This window comes from Zootoca vivipara, chromosome 11, assembly GCF_963506605.1.
Source record: "Zootoca vivipara chromosome 11, rZooViv1.1, whole genome shotgun sequence".
Classification (NCBI taxonomy): domain Eukaryota; kingdom Metazoa; phylum Chordata; class Lepidosauria; order Squamata; family Lacertidae; genus Zootoca; species Zootoca vivipara.
This window is the reverse complement of record NC_083286.1, coordinates 49,058,678-49,072,483: the sequence shown is the minus strand read 5'-3', so window position 1 is coordinate 49,072,483 and position 13,806 is coordinate 49,058,678. Positions and strand designations below refer to the sequence as shown.

Sequence of the window (13,806 nt, the reverse complement as noted above, 5' to 3'; positions counted from 1 at the left end):
GGTCCGACAGGCTGCCATCCTCCCTACCGACCTTCCAAAACTAATCTATCATCTATCTATCTATCTATCTATCTATCTATCTATCTATCTATCTATCTATCTATCATCTATCTATCTATCTATCTATCTATCTATCTATCTATCTATCTATCTATCTAATCATCTATCTATCCCAGCAGGCATTTTAACTGAAATTTGATTTCATAGTTTCAACTGATTTTTATTTGTACTGCGTCTTTGAGACTATTGCATATAAATTGTATAAACAAGTAAGCAAGAACAGAAGCGGAGCCCTTCCAGGTCAGACCAGGGGCATCCTGTTCTCACAGTGGCCAGCTAGATGCCTCTGGGAAGTCCAGCAGCAGAGTGTGGAGGCAATAGCTCCCTCCAGCAACTAGTATTCAGTGAAATGAACATACAGCAGCCATACTAGTTGTTGGGCAGCATCTAAAGAGCTGTGCTGGACCAGACATTAGTTCCATCTACTGCAACATCATGCTTCCAACAATGGCCTTAAGGAAGCCCCTAAGTTAGGCAAGATGAAGAATGGTATCCTTAGCACCTACTGTCTCTGAACATGGACGTTCAGAGGGACATGTGCATTGCTTTGGGCCTCTAGGAAGCACTTAGCTTAAAGCCATGCTTCTAAAACTGGGGAGCAAAGGCCTTTGGGTGGGTGTGGAAGGAAGACAAAGTTCAAGAGGAGGTTGGAATGGTGCCTTCCTCAATCGCCATCCAAGACACATGGGGTGCAGGGCCGGTGCTAGGGTTTTTTGCGCCCTAGGCGAGATCACCTTCTGCCCCCCCATTAATAGAAAAAATAAAAATAGAAAAAATAAAAATAGAAAAAATAAAAATAGAAAAAATAAAAATAGAAAATAGAAAAAATAAAAATAAAAAATAGAAAGAAACAAAAAAGTAGAAAAAATAAAAATAAAATAAAGAACAGCTGAGAGGCGCGGCGAGGTGCCCCCAGGCTCATGCTCCCTGCGCGCCTCCAGAGCTTTGCGCGGGGAGCGCGAGCCTGGGGCCGCCTCCACTGCGCCTGTCAGCTGTTGTTGAGCGGCTTCAGGCCGCTCTCTGGAGGCACGTGCGCACCTCGGGATAGCGACCTGAAGCCGCTCAACAGTGACAGACGCAGTGGAGGTGGCCCCAGGCAGCACCGGGGGGTGGCGGGCAGGCTGGCCAGCGCCCCCTCCTTTTGGTGCCCTAGGCAGCTGCCTAGTTCGCCTAAATGGACGCGCTGGCCCTGATGGGGTGGCTGAATGGCTTTTGGCGGAAGACCTCTACTGAGACACACTGGATATGTAGCACTGGGTAGCTCCATACTGCAAAGATGGGAGTTCAGAAGGAAGCTGCTACTTTGCAAATATGGCCTAATGGGCATTACTGAAACCTGGTGGGGGAGACTCATAACTGGAATGTAGAAATCAAGGGGCATAACCGATTCAAAAGGAATAGACCAGACAGAAAGAGAGGAGGAGGAATAGCATTATATGTAAAGGGGGTGTATACATGTGATGATGACCTGGAGCATGGAAGGCAGGTTGAGAGTATACGGGTAAAAATGGTAAGAGAGAGAAACAGCTGAGACCTTACAGTGTGTCTGCTACAGTGTCTAAGGTGAACTGAATATTTGGTTGATTTCCTACAGCAGATTGCCAAACATTCAAAAAGGAGAGATATAGTAGTCATGGGAGACTTCAACTACCCCAATATCTTTGGGGTATCTCTGCCAAGAATGTAGGTCCAACTAATTCCTCTATTGCCCCATTGACTATTTCATTTCCCAGAAAGCAGGAGCAGGAACAAGGGGATTGTGTATCTTGGACCTGGTCCTCACCAACAGGGAGGAGCTGATCAATGAAGTAGAAGCACAGGGAACCTTGGGAATCTTGTTCTCTTGGGTTTCGTTATACAGAGGCAAGGGAAATTTAAGTGTAGTTGAACATGCACTTTGAACTTTAAGAAGGCCGGTTTCAAAATGCTTAAAGAATGATACCCTCATGGTCAGAAATACTCAAAGAGAAGAGAGTCCAAGACAGATGGAAGTTTGTTAAAGGTGAAATATTGAAAGCACAAATGCAGACAATTCCCACAAGGAAGAAAAGTGGGAGGCATCTAAAGAAACCAGTGTGGCTGCATAAAGAGCTTAAAGATGAACTGAGATTTAAGAAGGGCACATATAAGGAATGGAAGAAAGGGGAAATGGCAAAGGAAGAGTAGATACGTGTAGTCAACAGCTGAAGGGAGAAGGTCAGGCAAACCAAAGCTCAGAAGCTCACTGCAAGCTGGAACATGTGCATAGGAGGGCGACAAAGATGATCAAGGGTCTAGGAAACAAGACATATGAGGAATGGTTGAGGGAGTTGGGTATGTTTAGCCTTGATAAGAGAAGACTGAGAGGAGATATGAAGGCTATTTTCAAATATCTAAAGGGCTATCCCATGGAGCAAGCTTGTTTTTTCCTAATTCAAAGGTTAGGATCCAAACCAATGGCTTACAAGTTACAAGAAAGGAGATTCCGACTAAACATCAGGAATAGCTTTCTGACAGTAGGAGCTGCTCAACAGTGAAACGGACTCCCTCAGAAGGTGGTGGACTCTCCTTCCTTGGAAGTATTTAAGCAGAGATTGGATGGCCACCTGTCATGGATGCTTTAGTTGAGATTCCTGCATTGCAGGGGGGGTTGGACTAGATGACCCTCAGGGTCCCTTCAAACTCTACAATTCTATGATTACCTCAAAGAATCCTGGGAACTGTAGTTTTTTTTGAGGACGCTGGGAATTATAGCTCCGTATGGGGCTAAACCATAATTCCCACGATTCTTGGGGGTGGGGGAGCTGTGTGTTTTCAAGGTATGGTGTAGATCAGGCTTCCTCAACCTCGGCCCTCCAGATGTTTTGAGACTACAATTCCCAGCATCCTTGACCACTGGTCCTGCTAGCTAGGGATCATGGGAGTTGTAGGCCAAAAACATCTGGAGGGCTAAGGCTGGGGAAGCCTGGTGTAGATAATCATCAGTTTGATTCCCCATCCCCATCATGGCTGAATAACGTTCATGGTCCTTTGCAGACTTCTAGAATTTACCGTTTGGCATCACTGCTGCATTCTGAGCATCTGACAAGGTCGCAAATACAGGGAAACAGGGAAATGAGAGGGAAAACTGGAGGGTCACAAGGCATTTAATCCAGCCTGATCCACTGATTCAGTGTGTGACCTTTGGCAAGTCATTTAACCTCTGTGAACTTCGGCCTATTCAGCTGTAAAACCGAGATATTACAAGGGGGGGAACGTTGCGCCCATTACCAAGTTCTCTTGATGACTATGGCCTCTTCCAGATGACCTGGTTATTGAGCACTCATCCTGATTTGCTTGCACAAGGTTTGTGGGCGATGATGCCAGCTGCTTATTGAGCATTCATTTCGATTTGTTTGCGGGGAGGTTATACCATGTTGGATCAAGCAGGCGTCATCCCACACTTTGCTGGGCAGTATCCCCATCACTTTGCTTACCCCCAAAAGTCTGATTGGCGGGGGTGGTGGACGGGTTTGTTGCGCAAGAGCTCCAAAACAACTTCAATGGCACCACCTGAATTTGATGGTATGTTATTGAATCCCACCTGGAAATGGCGACAATCCAGAAGTGCCCTCAATCACCCATTTCCACAGTGGCAGCTTTTACCCCTTCTCTGTGTAAAAAGTTTCATTCCAGTCTTGAAATGCATGCAAATTCTGTTCTCTGCCAAGAAATTTTAATGCAATTTGGCTTTAAAAGCAGTATTGAAAGGCGTCCTTCACCTATGCAAAGTTTCTATTTGTTCCAGGTTTTAAAGGAGGGAAGGGGGTTGACCGCTCCCTCCTGTACACTTTTTTTTTTTTGCTAAGAACTGTCCAGCATAAAGAAGTGGCATTTAAGAATCCATACGTTTAGAAGTCCACCTCACAAAAATGGCAACTTCTAAATATAACCTGGTCTGCCTTAAATTCCATAGATCATTAACCTTTCACCCTTAATCAACTTAGATGTGGGATTTAGACAACCATTATGTAATTGATCATTAGCAAAATGATGCACTAGAGATCTGAAATTCAATTGTTTTGGGAGCTGTAATTGTGCTTGGCTTTAATGCTTTTATTACTGAACCCCTTTCATTTTCCTTTACATGAGCGTACAGGCAGATTATTGATATCACTGGTATATTTGACAGTGTTAACGTTTCAAATAGCTTTTCTACAACTTTTAATAAGTAAGAACAGTTACTTGTGTGTATATTTGAAAGTTTGGGCATAGGAAGGACCAATAAAAAGGCTTGCGATTTTTAAATCAGTAGATTCTCCTCTAGGTAAAGAGAATTAAATTACAGCAGACTATACTTTCATATTTTTTTTTGCATAATTGTAATGACTCATCGCCGGGGGGGGGGGGTGAAGCCAGGGATTATTTTAAGCACATTATATTGCACTTTCAAAGGAAGGCTCACATAACACTGAGCATTAATTCCTCATGGATTCATTTATTTTTAGGTGGGGGGAATACAACTCCCCCCCCCAATTATTTAGTCTACAGAAATAAAATCAAAACTAACCAACCGAATGAGGCATTCTGTTGAACTGGTAAAATTGTTTTAGTGGATTGAGGGACATTGTGACGCACTAACCACAAAAAAATATGGTGCTGTTCATACAGCTATCATTATGGAGAAAACATCTCAAGATGTTTCTCTTTCCCCCTGTCCTAGGAATCTGGAGGAAGGAAATTAAAATGCCCTGGTGTAATTCTCAAGAAGATAGTGGCATGAAAAATCAACAGAATTTCTTGGGAGTAAGAATTACAAGGACTTGACCCATATACGTCCCCTGTGGTTTTATTATCTTGTGCACAGACTGAGACAGAGTGGATCAGTTACAAGCTGATAATACAGGAATCTATACTCACTTTTCTTCTATCACTTGCTTCTGATATTCCTCATATTCTTCCCGGGTCATCCCTGCGGCTGCAGCTGGGTCAGCGGGTGCTGCTTCCTCCTTGGCTTCATCACCCCCTCCACCAAGTCCCAAATTTTTCACTTGGTTGCTCAACATGCTTTTCATTAGGAAAGCCATGTTCTTCTTTTCTTGCGCCCCCCTCCAAAAAACCGGCTCCCTTCCGAAATTTGAAAAACCAGCTAAGAGCAGAAAGACGCAACCTTGAAAGAAAGAAAAAGAAAAAGAGTAAACTATTCGGCAAATGGAATTTCTACAGCCCTGCGCACAGATCCTGAAGGGCACGGAGCTAGAGGAAACTCTACGCCGAAAACAGTTTGTCAGCCATAATCTGGATTAGCGCAGTGAACTCCTTAGTATCCAGAGGCAGATGGTTCAGATTACTCGGAGGAAAAAATCATTAGATGCAGCCACCTACTTTTTATATTAATACCTTAAGCCAATTGTCATTTTAAAAAAGAAAAACCACCAAAAAATTTGCTGACATTGAGACAATGTGAAGATTCCCTGTTTCAAGACCTTTGAGCGCAAGAGATGCCTCTGATAGATGGAAGATGCTTAGTTTAAATGGCGGAACCTGGTTGATTGCATGAGCATCATGCGATACGGGTCAGCAAACCATGGACCAGAGAGATTTGTGGAAGGAGGGGGGGGGGATAGGATTCGTCATTAAACAAGAATCAATCCTTTTATCCATTAATATTGTTTTATCCCATTGGACACTGGATTTCAGCCTGGTCTGCTCTTTCAGATTCCTAAGTGGTCAGCCATTGGAACATTGTGCCAACCTTCTATCTCTCTTTTAAACACCAAATGGCCTGCCGGTCATTCATACTCCGGCATGTAGAATCAAGTACATAAGGAGGGAAATTAATGACACATATAATTAGATGTGCATTTTATATTATTAGATGTCTATTATCTCTTATGGTTGCATCCGAGATAAGTGGGTAGTATGTTACGAGCACATTTAGCAGGCGCAGGGGAGTTAATTGCTGGGATGCCAGTATTGTGTATACTTTGACATTGTTGCTTAGTACAGAACCATAGAATCATAGAATTTCAGAGCTGGAAGGGAACCCAAGGGTCATCTAGTCGAACCCCCTGCAATGCAGGAATATCAGCTAAAGCATCCATGACAGATGGCCACCCAACCTCTGCTTTGAAACCTCCAAGGAAGGAGAGTTCACAACCTCTAGAGGGAGACCACTCCACTGTCAAACAGCTCTTACTGTCATAAGGTTATTCCTGGTGTTTTCATTCTGTACTAGTGTGTATAATTTATTGCTTATTGTTATGAACTGTAGTTATATAACCAGTGTTTTTTGTGATAATACTCACTAGTATGGTAAGGTTACCTCATTTTCTGCTGCCTGTGGCAGCCATTTTGTCCTAACACTCACAGTGTTTTTTATCAAGATACCAGTACCAACACTTCATGTTATGTATTGGTTTAATCTGTGTTCATGAGTTTCTCTGCTAGTCCTGTAACTACCTTTCCCGCTCCTGGGCGATTCAAATGGGTGCGGTGACAGTTGCTATTGGTTATCTTGTTAGCACAATTTGGATCCTCACTCTGATAGGTTCCCGCCAAAATCTAAATGTATCCTTTCCCCAACCCCTGCTCCTGAGAGTATAAAAGGAGCTCACCCTTTCCCTCCAGCCAGTCAAGATTCCTACTGCAATAAAGAAGACTGTTCCTGTTATACTTGACTCCTAGCAGTTCCTTGCTAGTATGCTGAATCACTATTCTGAGCTGACTTCACGAAGAGCTGAAATCACACTCACGACATAACACTTCATATATATTTTTACCAAAAAAGAGAGCAAAGAATGAGAGAACTGTATACAACAACTGATTTACTTTTTTGTATTGTCTGTTAATTGGGTTATGCCTTGAAATGTTGTTGTTTATGTTTAGTCGTTTAGTCGTGTCCGACTCTTCGTGACCCCATGGACCAGAGCACGCCAGGCACTCCTGTCTTCCACTGCCTCCCGCAGTTTAGTCAAACTCATATTGGTAGCTTCAAGAACACTGTCCATCCATCTCGTCCTCTGTCGTCCCCTTCTCCTTGGGCTCTCCATCTTTCCCAACATCGGGGTCTTTTCCAGGGAGTCTTCTCTTCTCATGAGGTGGCCAAAGTATTGGAGCCTCAGCTTCACGATCTGTCCTTCCAGTGAACACTCAGGGCTGATTTCCTTCAGAATGGATAGGTTTGATCTTCTTGCAGTCCATGGGACTCTCAAGAGTCTCCTCCAGCACCATAATTCAAAAGCATCAATTCTTCGGCGATCAACCTTCTTTATGGTCCAGCTCTCACTTCCATACATCACTACTGGGAAAACCATAGCTTTAACTATACGGACCTTTGTCGGCAAGGGGATGTCTCTGCTTTTTAAGATGCTGTCTAGGTTTGTCATTGCTTTTCTCCCAAGAAGCAGGCATCTTTTAATTTCATGACTGCTGTCACCATCTGCAGTGATCAAGTAGCCCAAGAAAGTAATATCTCCCACTGTCTCCATTTCTTCCCCTTCTATTTGCCAGGAGGTGACGGGACCAGTGGCCATGATCTTGGTTTTTTTGATGTTGAGCTTCAGACCATATTTTGCGCTCTCCTCTTTCACCCTCATTAAAAGGTTCTTTTACTGTATAATATTTATTAAGTTCTATGTTGTAAATTGCCCAGTGGTCTTTTGACGAAGGGTGGTACATGCATATATAATTTTATTTCTACGCCACCTTTCCACAGTTCAAACCATGCTCAAGGCAGCTTACAACCTGAAAAAACACATAACCGCCACCTAACAAAAGTAGTTATAAACATCATAAAACACACAACCAAACCTAACAATTTCCACAATCAGAAGATCTAAAATAAAGACACACAAAAACCCAACAGCAACAACTCCCCCAACAACTTTTGTAGTTGGAGTCAGTCAGGGCTCTGCCCCCCTAGGCCAGGTGGAAACAGCCTGCAAGGCAGGGATGGTGATATATAAAAGCTGATAATAAATAATAAAATAAAACAATATGTAGAGATTAGCAAGTATATATCACTGAGGTGGTAAACCTCTGAGCTCCACTAATTTCAGTCTATGGTTTGCAGCCCAAATGACTGGGCCCGGTTTTTTTTTAAATCACAAAATCCTGCCCAGAACACAGAAAACAGGGTATCACGGAGGAGCAAATGTTATTTATGTGGAGTATTCAGTATTTCATTCAAGGACACCCCCTTCATAGTCTGAAGGAAAAGAAAATGTAAAAAGGTAGTCTGGAGTGCTATAGTCCAGACACAACTTTATCCCTTCAGCCAGAACTAAGCCTCTCTCAAATTTATACTCAAATATACATAACTAGCTGGAGACATACCTGCCAAGTTCCTCTCTGAAAAATAAGGGACCGGACCGAAATTAGCATATCGGAAGTAGCGCGGTGGCCATTTTGGAACTGGGCGGAGCATGCTCAGAAGTGACTTTTGATGCTGCTGTGCCCAGTTCCAAAATGGCTGCCGCACCAGAAGTCACGCTGCAGCCATTTTGGAACTGGGCAGAGCAGCATCAAAAGTCGCTTCTGAGCATGCTCCGCCCAGTTCCAAAATGGCCGTCGCACCAGAATAAACCGGGGAAAAACAAAAAAATTCCATTTTTTCGGCTGGGGACAGCTGGAAAAACGGGGGTTTCCCGGGAAAAATGGGAGACTTGGCAGCTATGGCTGGAGAGCCAAAGTCACGCAGAAGCTGCAAATGGTTTAGCATTTACCTGGATTAGTGTCACAAGGATGGCTCAATAGACTGTCCTTGCATCCTATTTTTAGGCACCAATGTCTTTGATGGAGCACTTCTGAATCAAGCAAATGAGAGTAACTTAATGGTGTTTGGAAACGCTTTGGAGTAGTATTGGAGCCCAGTTCACAGCAAATTTGTGTGTGGTGCATGGGGGAAATAGGCAAAAATAAATAGCGCAGTTTTGTTGAGAACAAATCAACTGGCATCTCACCCAGTGTCCCCCCCCCCCCCCCCGTGGTCATGACAGTCGCTGGTCACCACACAAGGCCCAGATTTGTGTACTGATACAGGTCGGTGGTGCGAAATCCAAAGGGCAAGCTGTGAAGGAAACATTTTTTATAATGCAGAATGAAAGAAACGAGGAAGTGAAATGGTATAAGACAGGGATGGGGGAGGGGGGCTGCAAGACTCCAACTACTATCAGCCACAACCAGCATGGCCAGTTATCAGGGATTATGAGAGATGTAGTAAGCAACATCTGGATGACCTCTGGTTCCCTATCCCTGATATAAAAGAGACAAGCTGACCAAATAGAGAGAAAGATTTGGAAGCACTGGAAGTAGTTACCGTATTGGCATGAGTATAAGCCGCACCTGTTTATAAGCCGCACATTTAAAAGTCGGGGGGATGTCAGAGGAGTGTAATATTAGTAAGGGAACCAGGCAAGGGTGCCCCTTGTCCCCCCTAGTTTTGGTAATGGAGGTTAAGAACAATCAAATTCGGGAAGACCAATCAGTCAAAGGCATCATCCCGGGCAACAAAACATACAAGCTGAAAGGTTTTGTCCATGACTTGATTATTATAGTGGAAACCCTAAAGAAAGCCTCATAAGAGTACTAGAAGTGATTAAATAATTTGGAGAGGTGGCAGATTTCAAGTTGAATACTATTAAAACAAAACTGCTGGTCAAAAACTTGACGAAAATGAGTAAATGAGAAGCAGACTGTCTCAAGAGCTGGCAAAAAGAGATATCTAAGTCTATATGGCAGGGGAAGAAGCATAGGATTAAGTACTTAATTCTAATTGATATAAAGAAATATATACACTACCTGATTTGAAATTATATTATGGGGCAGCCTGTTTCACTTGGCTGAAGGAGTGGTGCAATTTACAGGACACAGACCTCTTAGATTCGGAAGGATTCGATAATTGCTCGGGATTGCACACTTATCTATTTTATGATAAGGGAAAAATTCAGAGACTTTACAAACCATATTATTAGGAGATCATTATTCAAAATATGGGAGAAATACAAAAACCTCTTGGAGCCCAAAGTCCCATGGTGGACCTCCCCATCAGAGGCCTCTGCGGTGAAGAAGAAAAATATGTTGGGAAACTGGCCAACATACGAAATGCTCATAAAAGAAGAAGAGAATCCATTAAAACTCAAGAGTTTTGAAGATATTAGAGAGATGATTACAGTCTGGTTTCAGTATTATCAAGTGTTTGAGAAATTTAAATTAAATAAACGAAAGGGCTTCTCCAGGGAAATCTCCAGATTTGAATCTGAGATATTGAATTCAAAATCCAAAACTCTCTCCAAAGCACACTGACTCCTCCTTGACTGGGAAGTCAAGAAGGAGGAGGTCACTGCATCAATGTACAGATGCTTGGCAGGGGGTTGGACTGGATGGTCCTTGTGGTGTCTTCCAACTCTATGATTCTATGATTCTAATGATAAAGTAGTCACAAGACTTTGGATATGCTATATCAATGTCCCAATGGGAAAATATCCGGAAGGACAATTGAAAATTTACTACGTTATGCCATTAGGGAGAATTTCCTAAAAATGCAACACCATTGGTACCTAACACCTCAGAAACTAGCCAAAATGTATAGAGGTGTAAAAAGTAACTGTTGGAGATGTGGGGCACAACCAGGATCCTTCTATCATGTATGGTGGCAATGCAATAAAATCAAAACATTTTGGGAGGACATCCACTTAGAACTCGAAAAGACGCTAAGAATCTCATTTAATATTAAGCCAGAGGCATACTTATTGGGTGCTATTGATGCAGATTTCCCTTAAAAAAATAATATTTTTCTCTATGCAACGGTGAGGGTTCTTACAGCTACAATGTGGAAAAGTGAAAAAGTTCCCTCAAGACAAGAGTGGGTCCAAAAAAATTGATTGATTATGCTGAATTAGATAGCCTATCCGAAAAACTAAAGAACAAACCAAGGAAAGAATTCATTTCAAAAGGGGAAGTATTTAAAATATATCTGAAAATTAATAATACTGACTTAAAATCCGTAGTGGCTTTTGGATAATCCCAGCAATACTGTTCATTAGTTATATGATTTAACATATTTTGATGCGATTTGAGATGACAGTAACAACATGCATTGGCAGTAAAGAATGGGAATTCAAATTATGGAGTAGATGGGAAGTCGGGTTTAAAAAGAAGAGACCATTACAGTTTAAGGATTATGAAATTCATATTATTTTTTTTAGGTATGGTGTGACCGATGGTACTTTCTCTATGGTTTATTTTGTCTTTTTTTTGTTATGTGATGAGCAAATAATTTTTTAAAAAAAAAGTCAAGGAGGGTAAAGAAAAAAAGACAATACCCGAATATAAACCACTCCCTTCCTCACTTTCTCCCTTCCCAGCCTGGGGGGGAGAGGATAGGGGACTATGCATGGGGCAGGCGCTGCTTTTCTGTGCTCCTGGCGCTGTTTGCCCCACGGTCCTGGCTGCATACTGGCCAATTTTTGTAAGGTTGTGAATATAAGACATACTGTAACTTTCCATGGTTGGAATTTTTTGGGGGGGGGGGTACGGCTTATATTCGGGCCAATATGGTAATGCTTACATTGCTTCTTTCCATCTGTACATCTTTAAGAGGGTGGATACCCATGATTTGAGTTAAATTTTAATGCATGTCTAACAGGGATTTCTCTTAAGGTTTTGCAGCACGGTCCACGTAGCCTGGAGGAGCGGTGTGGTTTTGTTGCAACATGCCCTTTTTGAGGAGTACTACAGAACTGTGTCAACCGTTTTTGGGTATAGCTTTAATAACTGTTTGCGTTATTTCCATGTGAATGGGCCTCCAAGCAGAGCCACCCATTTCATTGGACATATGGGAGGAGTCATTCTTGGCTAATCCCTTAATCCACCTTAGTACCTTTCTAATTAAAGGACACCCTACTCCTTAAAAATAGTACAGGATGTTCAGTAATCCAAGCTTATCACTTGTTAATCAGCAGACATGAACTTTCCTTTTGAAATAAGATAGCATCTTGGGCAAGGTTGTCCAAGATGGCTTTGATTTGCATTATAGGAAATTAAAAAATACTGATATGGCTTTCATATATTCTTTCAAAAAAAACCCCAACCCACTAGCCCAATAAGCTTTGCCTGGAGAGTTTGGCAAGTAGCATAATACTGAGCTAGACACACTAGCCCAAAGCAGCTTTAAATGTATATTTTTTTCCCCACATTTAGAGCTTGTAGCAGCTCTGAACGCTGCCACTGAGAAAGGGCACTGTTAATTTGCCAATCATTATTTTGAAAATGATTGGAATATCACCTTCTTGGAAAGCTACGATGGGCAGGGCTGGAAGCAGATGTGAGCAGAGGAATAGGTTTATCTTTGCACTAGGCCAGTGTTTCCCAACCTTGTGCCTCCAGATGTTTTGTGACTACAATTCCCATCATTCCTGACCACTGGTCTTGCTAGCTAGGGATGATGGGAGTTGTAGTCCAAAAACAGGTGGAGGCACAAGGTTGGGAAACACTGCACTAGGCTACATACCACTCTCACACACAGAATCATACAACCATGGAGTTGGAAAGGACCCCAAAGGTCGTCTAGTCCAAGCCCTACAATGCAAAAAACCTTAACTAAAGCATCCATGAAGCTCTGCTAAAAAAAACCTCCAAGCAAGGAGAGTCCACAACCTCCTGAGGGAGTCCCATTCCACTGCTGAACAGCTCTTCCTATCAGAAAGTCTCGAAATCTTTCTTGTAACTCGAAACCTTTGGTCCAGGTCCAGAGTAGGCTTGCTCCATCTTCCATTTGACAGCCCTTAAGATATTTGAAGATGGCTATCGTATCTCCTCTCACACACTGCAGCGTCTCTCCATGCAGGCAAAGAGACATTGGCTTTGTACACATTACGTAGTGGCTTAGAAATGCACTGAAGTCGAAAATGATGTCTGGTTGGTATCTAACACTGAGTAAAATTGCAAAATGTATAAAACTAGTTTGAATCTGTGTTGGAAATGCAAAGGGAAGGAGTGTACTTCTTACCATACGTGGTGGACTTGTGCATGGGTAAAAGCTTTCTGGGAAATGATATATAATGAATTAAAGAAAATGTTTAAAAACACATTTGTCAAAAAACCAGAAGCTTTTCTGTTAGGTATAATAGGTGGAGATACCAAAAGAGGACAAAAGACTTTTTATTTATGCAACGTCTGCAGTGAGAATGCTACTAGCCCAGAGATGGAAGGATGGAAGAAGTATCAACAAGAGAAGAATGGCAGACAAAACTGATGGAGTACAGAGAGATGGCAAAAACTGATGGGGAAGCTCAGAAACCAGGAAGATCAAGTATTTTTGAAAGACTGGGGTAAATTCTTAAAAGACCACTGTAAACAGTTAAAATCATTGGCAGGGATGTAATCACTTGTAATGTGGAATTATTTATGGCAACTATAGAGACATAACACATGGCTAAAGGAAATAAAATAAAATTTCATCTTAAATATGGAACTCATGGAGGGAGGGAAGGGGGAAGACACATCAAAATGCAGTACTTCATAGAAAATGAAAAGGATGGATATGGATTGGGGCTAATGTTGTGTGCACATTGCTTCTCAAACCTGTGGTGGGTGCAAACTAAATGGGAGCATGGACACAGTTGTGGTCAAGATTCCAAGGGCATCACAGCCATGGAGAAACAGTCAAGGCCAGGCAGTGAAGAAGCAGGGCCTGGGAAGAGTTGCTAGGATATAAAAGGGATGGAGACTGCATTCAGTCTGAAGGCTGAAGATTGCCATCCCCACCTGCCCGGACTGAGTAATACT

The 13,806-nt window shown here is 42.4% G+C and overlaps 1 protein-coding gene across 1 annotated transcript in view; it reads right to left on the bottom strand.

Moving 5' to 3' along the window:
* CPLX4 (complexin 4) overlaps window positions 1-5,105 on the bottom strand; it is a 32,648-nt gene extending 27,543 nt beyond the window's left edge. The window contains exon 1 of the mRNA XM_035100928.1: window positions 4,939-5,105. Coding sequence (XP_034956819.1) covers window positions 4,939-5,105 — 167 coding nt within the window. The remainder of the gene's footprint in view (window positions 1-4,938) is intronic.
* Between the last annotated feature and the right edge of the window lie 8,701 nt (window positions 5,106-13,806).